At 38.1% G+C, this 11,411-nt stretch overlaps 1 protein-coding gene across 1 annotated transcript in view; it reads right to left on the bottom strand.

The window, feature by feature from the left end:
* Positions 1 to 1,047: 1,047 nt before the first annotated feature.
* LOC116463781 (TOX high mobility group box family member 3-like) overlaps positions 1,048 to 11,411 on the bottom strand; it is a 31,809-nt gene continuing 21,445 nt past the window's right edge. The window contains exons 5-7 of the mRNA XM_032147046.2: positions 8,760 to 8,987; positions 7,032 to 7,112; positions 1,048 to 2,723 (exon numbers count right to left, since the gene is read on the bottom strand). Of these exons, the coding sequence (XP_032002937.2) occupies positions 1,983 to 2,723; positions 7,032 to 7,112; positions 8,760 to 8,987 (1,050 nt within the window). The 3' untranslated portion in view covers positions 1,048 to 1,982. The remainder of the gene's footprint in view (positions 2,724 to 7,031; positions 7,113 to 8,759; positions 8,988 to 11,411) is intronic.

The raw sequence follows: 11,411 nt of genomic DNA, 5'->3' as shown, positions 1-11,411 counted from the left end.
AGAGTAGGAGAGGATTATGAAATATTGAAAGCTGAATTCATTATTCATAACCCACAACATACAGTAAATACTCTCTGAAATACAACAACTTTGAGGGATCCGTATTCCATTATTTTTGAATGTCTTGCACAAAGTAGCTGTGGAGCGCACCACGCACACCCTCATTCTTTCCAGATTAGGATTCTGGTCAGGGTTGACACTTGCTGTTTTTAATTTTCATTTTATCATAAGCAGTTTAAGACTGTTGCCAGTGGTAATTTGCAATTTTTATCAAGACCTCTTCATTATAGCTTCTGACAGGACAGATGCTGTAATTAATCATGCAAGACAACTGGGGATAGTGGTCACACTGCTCTCAAAGAGGAACCGCTACAGAGCAAGAAAAGGGGGGAATAAATGGGCACCAAAATAATTATTTTGGCTTGAGAATTAGCATTCACCATCCATTTTAATAGCAATAACATCACAATACCCAGCTAGCTCTAGCCCCCTCAAAAAAGCTATTACTTTTTTCTCTATACTTACCTTGTACTTGCATCTTAAAAAAAAAAAAAAAAAAAAAAAGACAATTACACAAATACTTCCAATACGTTGTTTTGGTTTTTTCAAGGATCTTCATTTCAGGCTATGCAATGCATATTCTTGGCCATAAATATCATATTTCCAATTGAAAAATGGAAGATGATGCTTGGGCTCAAATGAAACTTGGTATGTGGTGTATTTCCCCATCTTACATGTATTCAAGGAACCAAAAATGAAATCTGACATATCATTTTATTTGAAAAGTGAACAGTTTCCTTGTTGTTGCATCAAAATACAGTCCACAGTTTTTACTGAAATGTGTTTATTCTATAGCAAGATAAAAGCATTTTTGTTTTAGTTAAGCAAAATACAAACAACTTAATTGCTGCTATCATAACTCATAAAAAAGTATAAAACAGCATAAAAACACAATAAGCAACGTAGCAGTGAATGGTTTATGTCACCAGTGTTTACGTTAAAGCCTCATTTAGGAAAACTTTACAGCACATAATATGAAAACTTACAACTTTGAAAGAAAATATTTACATTGATTATTCAGATGTGGTGTGCCTTTTAAATATTCTACTGGTATTACATCATAATAAAAACTCTTGCTTTTTCTTTTTAAATCTTAACTTTTGTAATAACTGTTTTCATTTAAGTGCATTTCCCTTTTAAAAATACAGTGTTTTTATTTTTTGAAACTTGTCACTCAAAACACGGAATATAATATTCACATTTCTTTTCTTCTAATTGGAATGAATATAATGGGCTAACAGTGGTCATAGATATTGTTACAACATATACTGTGGTTTGTTTGATTTGGAGAAGTCATGGATAAAAAGTGGAAATTAGTCAATAATTGAATTTAATCACTTGCATTTTTTTTCTGGAGAGATTTAGGAAAAAAATAAGAGCTTTGGCAAAAGTCTGTGATTTACATTATTTTTTTCATGACAAAAAAATGCCATCAACTATTCACGTCATACAAATGTTTGTATGAAACTGGATCTTCATATTTCAGGTAGTTACAACTGTGCTTTTTATTTTTAGGGCTTCAGAAGTTCAGATAGCCTGGAAGTGTGGTTTACTCACTTCTGGAAAAATAAGGCCATTTTCTATGACTCAGAGAGGCCAGTTTATAGTCATCAGTATGTCCCAGGATTCATTAAACAGTTTGATTCACATATTGTAGGTATAGCCTGAATAAATAAAAAAGGCATCACATAAAAGAGCACAGCTTTTCTTGTTTAAAAACAAAGTGATTTATAGTCAGCTAAAAGATGTTACTCAGCTACACTGTAGTTCTTATTGCCTATCTAATAGACACTTGAGAGGACCGTTTGATCTGTTACACATTTCTGCATAACCAACACCAACTTACAGGTTTCAGCCACATATGCTTTTCCCTCCTATGCCACTCTCCTCGGTATATGCAAATCCGTCTGCCAAATGCGTCTTCAGAAAATACTGACCTGCGATAATACTTGAGTCTGTGTCTGAGACTGTATTTGCGACTGGTGCTGCTGAGAGGCTGGCTGGGGGCTCCCGATGGCAGGGATGGGGGATGTTATCTGAGAGGCGACAGGAGAGTGCTGCCGAGGAGAAGGCTGGGACTGGTGCTGCATGTGTTGCAGCTGCTGCAGCTGGAGGCGCTGCTGCAGCTGCTGCTGCAGCTGCTGTTGATTAATTTGCTGCTGGAGATGCTGCTGCTGCTGCTGCAGGTGCTGCTGCATGTGGTGCTGGAAATGCTGCTGCTGCATCTGCTGCTGGATTTGCTGATGCATTTGGTGCTGCTGGAGTTGCTGCTGCTGCATCTGTTGCATCTGTTGTTGTTGCTGCTGCTGCTGCTGCAATTGCATCTGATGCTGCTGGGTTTGCACCGAAGGACTCACTTGGGTGGAGGGTGCTGAGCCAACCATGGTCGTTCCCATGGAGCTTATCAGTGGAGCCCCAATGTTCGAGGGCATGTTGGCTGCAATGGTGACTGATGTGACAATCTGGTTCATGGGGAGTCTCATGGTTAAGGGTTTGGGAGCGATTGACCTAGGGAGGGATTGCTGGAGAGTCTGAGATGATGCTGACACTGTTCCATGTTGAGACAGTGGAGTGTTGAGAAGGAGAGAGGATGTTAGATTGGTCGACGCCAGGGTCTGCTGAACAGAACGGATGGTCTGGGCTTCTGCTGACTCAGCAGCAGCCTGCATTTTGGGGGAGAAAATTCCAGACTGTTACAACACATAAGTATTTAAAATATTTAAGCATTTTTAGATATTATACATTGATTTTTTTTAATGGCCACCATTATTCATGCCCTCCTGTATCTGTACTCTTTGTCTTGTGACTCTTTCACTCCTCCCAGAAGTGGAGTCAAATCCCCTACCTCCTTGAGTCTGGGCGGTTCTTGCGCCTTTGCTTTAGCTAACAGAACGTGATGACAGTGATACTGCTCCAGTTCCAAGATGAGGCTTCAAGCCTGCCCCTGCCATGTGCATGATGACAGACATGTGGCCCAATTACCCCCCTCAAGAGTCAGTTCACTGACAGCCAGCCAACTGTGATCAATGTGAATGAGTCCAGCCTCCTCCAACATGCAAGCTGACCCCAGACAGAAAAGCAAGACTAGCTGGTTCTACCAAGCCTGGCCTAGATCTGAAGAACCAGCCAACCAATTGGCACTCTCTGAGGATAAATGCTCGTCTTGTATCACATCACTGAGCTTTGGGGATGGTTGTTACACAGCATTATTGTGGCAAAAGATAACTGATACACATATTTAAGAGCAACAATTCTTCTGCATTTAAGTCTGTACTAACGACTTTACCATTGAGTACCATATGTTTAAAGACAACAGAGTACAGGCTGCCTGAGTTCAATTGCAGTTCTCTGACTTAACAACTTTGTGACACTGGGCAAGTTAATTTACTCATCTGTTCCTGTTTCCTTATCTGTAACATTGGGTTATACGGCATTTTTCTTTCTTTCTCTTTTTTTTTTTTTTTTTGAGGTGGAGTCTCACTGTGTCACCCAGGCTGGAGTGCAGTGGCGCAATCTCAGCTCACTGCAACCTCTGCCTCCCAGGTTTGTGCCATTCTCCTGCCTCAGCCTCCTGAGTAGCTGGCACTACAGGCGCCCACCACCACACCTGGCTAATTTTTTGTATTTTTTAGTAGAGACAGGGTTTTACCATGTTAGCCAGGATGGTCTCAATCTCCTGACCTTGTGATCCACCCACCTCGGCCTCCCAAAGTGCTGAGATTACAGGCGTGAGCCACCACCCCTGGCCAGGTTATATGGTATTTTTCTTGTGCAGAGGTCGTGAGAATTAAATGAACTGACATGTTAAGCATTTAGGAAAGTGCCTGGTCCATAGGAAGCAATAAATATTAGCTATTTTTATTAGTTAACAGTTACTATTACCAGAAAATGGCCACCGGAATACTTGAAAGCCCTGTGTTGTGTGATTATTTATTACGAAGTTCACTCAAGTATAAGAAAACCATTATTGGTTTCCTCAGAGATACCAAATTGAAGTTTTCACAATTTTAGAAATGTTTTAGTTCATCAACTATTTTTGAAGATTTCTAGAATTTATCAAAGGAGTCATAGATAAGGGGAAAATGTTCAACTTCATGGGACCAAATCGCCGTTTAAAAGATAAGCAGCAGATATAGGGCTGAACATAGGGAGAAACTATCTATTACATTTTGTACTAAAAACACTTCACTGCCTCCACAAAAAGAAATTCTTCCACTAATGCAACAGTGATAGGAATGATTCATTCCAGAGACGATTTTTTCCTTGTATTTTTCATTTGATTAGGATGTTTTTGGGGGGAGTGTTGTAGGGGCATCTAGGAGACATCAAGCAGCCATCCATTATCTTTAATAATTTTATATTTCTAAATTTTTATGACTCTGATTTATAAAATCCTGCTGTTGGAAAGAAACTGAGATGTAACCTCATACAGAGAGTCATCCAGTGTAGGAAAAGCCATCTCTGATGTTTTCTATTTGAACACATGTCATCATTGTAAGGCACTCCCCTTCAGTGGACAGCTCTCCACATTACAAAACTCAGTGGGGCTGCATGTTCCTGAACCGTCATGTTCTAAGGTCTTAGGGTAAGAAGCAGCCTGTAAATATTCAAATTTGTCTTCAAAAAACCATTAAATCACCCATAAAGTAGAATACACACAATAAACATGTACATAATTCTTATATACTCTAGTAGTTAAAAATTAACAAGCTGTCTTAAAGAAAAAAAAACACAAAGAAAGTCTGTATTTCAACACCTGGGCAGCTCAGTTGCACAATTGTGCCTTTAAGATGCTGCCTTAATGGTAAATGGAGATGGGTGGATGATTGCACAGAGTTCTTCCTTGCCTGCCTTCTTGCTCCTTTATGGTTTAATAGTAAGCGTCCATGAATTTCTTTGGTTGTTGTAAAGATTAAAAGTGATAGCAGAGTCGTATCTTAAGGGGGAGGTCTGAGGCTCTGCGTGCAGAGGCATAAGTTAAATCTGCATATGATGCAACCCTATTGATATTTCTGATGCTGGGGCTGAACTCTCACTCCCTGTAAGCTCACCCCTTGGATGAGTTCTCCTCTCTTGGGCACAAAGATCGACTTCATTTCCCTTATATAACGGCCCTTATATTTGAGGACTAAGATCATATGCCTCCAAGTCCTTGCCTCCCTGATTCTTTCAGTTATTCTAACATGATGTGATTTTCAGTCCTCGCCATCATGGAGGCAATGCTCTAGAGAGACATCAATTGATTGTCATCTCTCTTTAAATTGTGGGATCCAAAACAGAACCAATTCTTTAGAAGTGGTCTAATAATCACTGTACAATTCGATGTTGCTTCCTGTGTGATCACTATATTAGCAGCTACTTCACACTTTGGGTTCAGGTTAAAATTATTCTAAACTTATACCTAAAGGACTATATTAGTTGCCTCACAGTTCTTTGAATAGAGATTTAGGATCCTCTCAAAGTGCTTTACTGAATTACAAAACAAACAAGCCAAACCTAGTATTTTAAATTTATTCCTTCTAAATTCTATCCTATTGTTTTTTTCTCCTTTTTGGTGTCACTGAATTCTGCCTGGAAGTATTTCTGAATCCTGATTCTAGTATGCAATGTATAAGTTTTAAGTTATCCCCTCTACGTCAGTCACAGGCTTCATGAGCCCGATCATGGTTAATATTCCCTGAATGCCTTTTGAGATACCGGATCTTGGTTTAAATCCATATACGGTCAATTATTCATGCTTTAATGCACAAAATCACCTATACCTGCTCTGGATAAATGAATGAATAAATGATCCACTTAAGAAGTACATGCACACTGTTACTCTATTCACTTCACTCTATCTAATTAACCACCAACTATACTTTAGTTCTTAACATCTGCAGCCCACACAGTCAGCTGTTTTCTACCAATGTGCAAGTCTGAGTACAACATCAGTATATCTTCCAGTATGTGTCTTCCAGAGTCTGAGAAAGAGGTTTTGCTATTGACCTGATAAATGTTTTCTCTAACTAATGAAGTGGGAAGTGTCCTAATAGCTGTCAATGAAGAGAGGAGGACCTCTGTTGATCTGATTCTGAGCAGCTGCAAATGGTAGATCTTGATACAAATACTTAATACAGATAATATAAAGAAGAAACAACTCAGGTGAAAAGAGAAAAAAGGGAATGAACCCTTTTAAAATGGCTTTGAGACCCTAGGTTGTACTTGAGACAGCAACAGTGACAATGAAATTGTATCTCTACTTGTCAGAAAAAAGTTATCTAGAGCAAAAATATATTAGATCAAATTATCCTTTCCAAAACCTCTAAAATCTAGAAAGGCAAGAGACAAAGCTAATTAAATGTTGATACAATGTAACAGCTCATATTCCTTTGGATTAAGGTAATTATAATCTAGAGTGACATTTGCTTGGGATATTGGTGCATTTTATAACACACCGGGGTCCACTGTATACCCTCTATATAATACATATAGGTTTTGTTTAGTACTTGGAGTATAATTTCATTTTCAATGATCATGAGGTTTATTTATTTATATGATATGGAACAGTTTGGTCAAAAATGCAACGCCCCCCTATTATAGTAATGTAACTACAGGAGAATTTATAATATGATGTCCAAAAATGCCTCACAAACATACCTCCCAGTTTAAACAGAGGACATTAGCACAGGTCTCAATCCCTGACCAGAAGAAGGCATAAGAGCCTATTTTAAAATTATGTATATAGCTACATACACATATATAAAGATCAGGGAAATCTTTCAGAAACAACTTAGACTCGGCTACTTAAATTAACTCATATTTTCAGATCATCATTTGGGTAATCTCTAATGGAAACACCTAAGTTTACAAGTTGTTCAAGATGCCTTTCCATCAACTTTTAGGGGAGCTGCAATTACGTTTTCAATGCTTGAGGGCTGTTTTCCATGCTGTAACTATTTCGGAGCCTGGCCGCCCCTGCCCAGGCTTACCTTAGAAACGAGGCTGGCCCTGTATGCTGCCAGGGCCTTCAGGTATTCCTTTTTGGCAGCTTCTGTTTTCCTTTTATATACCTATTAAAAGACCACAATTAGCACCACCTTTAGCGTATAAATTCTCAGCTATAAAATAACTGCTGCACAAATTAGGTCACATAAACACAACTCACATAAAAAGGTTGGTCTCCTTGGCTTTGATTTTTAAATGTTAGCGCGTGCACACACACACACACAAACACACACACACACACACACACACAGAGATATTAAAACAAAACAGAACCCTGCCACCCTCACTGGAGCACAATTTTTATATTTACTATCTCAAATAAGAAAAAGATTTCGGGTTGCAATACAGATTACTTGAGAATCACTTTTTCTTGAGAACAGCTGAAAACCTCATGCTAAGGCAATAAATAAGGTAGCAAGAAGAATAAGCTTTGCTGCAAATGGCTTACTTTAGAGAAAGTAATGCATTTCTCCATCAATGTCTTCTTTCCCTCAGATACCTTTCTAAACTATACCAAACCAGAGGATAAAAACAACAGGTAGAATGATGAAGACAGAAGAGAAAAGAGCAAAGCATTTCAACCTTGGTTTTCTTTTGGAGCAAAATTAAAAGTCAGAAATCATCCAAGCTAGGAGATTTCCATAAGTGACCCCACTGAGTTACATAAATAAAATTCCAGCATATTAAACATGATTTGGGCTTCTGCTTTTCTTAAGTGGTCTGATGGCTGGGTGTTCGATCAACATGCATCTTTCTCTCCAGAGTTTAAAAGTTAGGTGCTGCACTTTTCCAGTCCCTCGGAATTATATTTCTGGGACAGAAAATCAGTCTGCTATCTACAGTAATAAGCTCAGTGCAAACTAACAAGAAATTTCTAATGTTGCACCATCCCAACAAAACAAGCTTCTAGGAATGAGCTCCTGAAAAAAGTTCATAATTTGTAAATAAAAATCAAGGACTTTCCACTCTTCATTCTTGAAAACAATTATTCTATTTTATCACTCATAGGGGTTGATCTATTCTTCTGTGGATATGTAAAAGTTAACTTCTATTAATGGTAATTGGAGTTTCATGCAAGGAGCAAGTGGGGGGACTGACCCCCAAGGAACCCATTCTTCTCTTCATTTGTGTGGAAGAGTTGCAAGGGGAAGGAGAGGAGACGAAGCCCCTAAGGAAGTATCTCCCACCAGCATGGCTAATTTCTGAATACCTCTCATACTGCCTTGCTTTAAAATGAACTTAGAATAAAATTTCAAATGCCCGGTGACAATAATGAGACACGCAGAGGCAGCTTCAAAGTTTGGAAACCCACCAGGACAGCAAAAGGGTTCAGAAAGATGATCAATGGAAAGGCAAGCGGGATGGACCTGATCCCTTTGTAGTGCCCTTTTTGAACAAAGGGGAAAAAATTCCACATTATTTCAAATGAAAAGATTATCATCAAAAGTTTATGCTTGCAGGATACTGCCTGGATTTCTTCCAACCTTCCTCTGAATGGGTTCTGAACGTGCACCCATAAGCTGACAGAGAAATCAATATAACTGGAGAGTTGTTTAGATTTATATGTCTGGGTTTTTAAATTCCATCGCTTAGAAAAGGATTTCAAAAGAAGCAATCATATTCAGTGAACACATGCACTCGGAAAAGGTGTGAGGAATATTTTAAATGATCATGAGTTTTATTTATGGTGCCTTGATGGGTCTTTGTCTCACCTGCTTTTGTTCTTCTCCAAGGCTGTCCCACATAGATGCTACAATTTTTGAGACCTCTCCAAAGGTTGCATTGGGGTTTTGACCTTTAATTGCAGCCTGTGTGTCTCTGAAAAACAGGGCATATGCTGACACTGGCTTCTGTGGCTCATTGGGATCTTTCTTTTTCTTTTTCTTTGGAGTCTTGGGCTTCTTGCCAGAGTCTGGAGCAGCTCTTTTCTCTCCAATGGCCTGCAAAGCAGGAAGAAAATTCACTGCCTAGAATGTACTTGCAGAGAATGCAACAAGACTTAACTCAGATCCATAATTGTTCTTTGAAGGTTTTGTTAGGCATCATCAACAGATGAATCACCAACAAAACTGGGGGAGGGGTAAACTTGCTTGGAGTTAACCAGACAGCAGAGATTAGCGTTTAGAACATCGATTAATGAGACTCAGAAGTATCTTCAATACGTTCACAACATATGCTCTAAATGGCAATTATGAGTAATGAAAAACAGAACACTCTGTACCAGGCAATGCTATATATATGCTACACTACACATACATACATCAGCAAAATATTTTATATTTTCAGAGATTTTAGAAGTAAAACCTAAATAATATTCAGGATGTTGATCATATTCAAATATTTTAAATGAGGTCCCTAGCCATAGTCACATGCCATATGTGTGATCTGTCTGAATTGATTTTTTTTGAGGCTGATTTTTTAATTTTACCAGAATGTTACTTTGCTAATGGCTCTCCAGAAACTAAAATGGAAATTAGCTCCAATTTCTATACTTGCACCATAAGGAAAAAAGGTAATTTTTATTTTCTAAAATAACAATAATTTTCTAAAGATTAACAGCAAATGTAAAAATGTCAAAACTACTTTAAGTAGAGATAAAAGGGAAATTGATACTCTCCATAAAATTAAAAACCTGTAAAAAAAAAGAGCAATGGTTGATCTTAAAAATCACTAAGCAGACTAAAAAGAAGATGTTTGTTATTTATGGCAAGTAACCCTGCTCACAAGAATACTCCATAGAGACTCACACACATTGACCACATGAACTCTGAGAGATCAGAACCATAAACTGATACGGGTATAGTTTCCCAATTTAAAGATGACTAAGCTCCATATTCACCAGCTACCATCATCTAAGTTCACTGATGATTTAACATACTTATCAGAGAAGCAGGGAAATGATTTGTAAACCTCATTTTATTCCCCTAGATTACAATGTCGAAGATAATTTTGCAGTTAACTTCATCAAGAATCCTGCAATGTTTGACAAAATCTGTTTTCAAAGCCAGCCTTGGGCAAGATCAACCAAGATAGATTCAAGTTACTAACAGATTGGCTTTTAATGGCTTGAATTCTAATTCAAATTTTCCTAGAGTATTATTTACTTTCTAAATGAGGGTCATTTGGAACTTTCACTAAATTCTTACCACTTACTAAAATTCTTAGGGAGGAAACTGATAAGGAACGTTTCTTAGAGAGCTCTGAACCCTCAAAGTGTTAAGAAACCACTGGCCTACCTCTAGGTGAGCCTATTGTTTGCACTATTTAAGTGATAACAGCATCCACACTTTATCTGAGTAGTTTATAAGCTTCAGATGGTTTTAAGTCATATCTCACTTCTCCTCCAAAATGCCATCTTTCATAACTCACACAATTAATTCAATAATTCTCTAGAGCCCATAGTCTTTTTTCTAAATTTTCAAAATAAGTGACACTTGTTTAATTCTACTTAATGAATGTGAATTTCCAAGAGAGTCAGATGCCTTTCAGTTAGAGCTTCACTGGGAGCCAAGTTTTCCTTCAATGAAAAACATTATTTAAACAAGAAAAGCTATATACAGACACACATATTTCTAGTTGAGTCCAACAACTATATTCTTCTCCTGGAAGAAAATCTGGCACTGTTAGAGCCACAATACCCTGACCCATGGCAAGATGCTATTACTTTCCAGAGGAGCTTTTTTTCCAAATGAGAGGAGTTCAGTTTCATTCTCTGTAAAACAATATTCAAATGTCGACCACTTTTGATGCCTTTCTTGGATAACCATGATGTGCCCTAATCATTATTACTTTTTAAGAATAAACCAGAAATGTGGAGTCTCACAATTTAAATAAAAATTCAGAATTAATTTTCCTAAGGAAATTTTTGTGTCATTGACTTAAAAGGGTTGAGACAGAAAGCTGGAGAAAAAGCTTTACCCCAAAGAGACATAATCAATGATAGTTTTAATCTTCCTTTCTCAGCTAAGGTTCAATGAAGATAAATTGGCTGTATTGTCTTTACACAAAACCTAGACCCTCACTTAAAATGGAGCAAGCTAGGAGTCCCATAAGAGGTCCTCTTTAAGACATGACAATTTCAGTTTGGTACAGCGGCAAGTATGAAGATCAGTGGACGTGTGATTGGAGGGAAAGGAACCCCTCTGAACTGTAATGGCTAAGCTGTTACCTAACCCTATCAGATCATATCCCTCAAGAGTCTTTAACCATTACTTGTCAGTCCTCTGGACTGAAGTTCTGTGAATGTGAGAAGACTGTCACTGCATTTACCATTCCTGGGCCCAATGGGGGTGCTAACATGATGTTATAGAATAAACTCTTCATCTTGAAACCCCTTCGATTTCTGCAGCATCACTTGAACCTCC

The sequence above is a fragment of the Hylobates moloch genome, unplaced genomic scaffold (genome assembly GCF_009828535.3).
Source record: "Hylobates moloch isolate HMO894 unplaced genomic scaffold, HMol_V3 SCAFFOLD_63, whole genome shotgun sequence".
NCBI lineage: Eukaryota > Metazoa > Chordata > Mammalia > Primates > Hylobatidae > Hylobates > Hylobates moloch.
The sequence above is the reverse complement of the archived record's forward strand: the minus strand, read 5'-3'. Positions and strand labels throughout refer to the sequence as shown.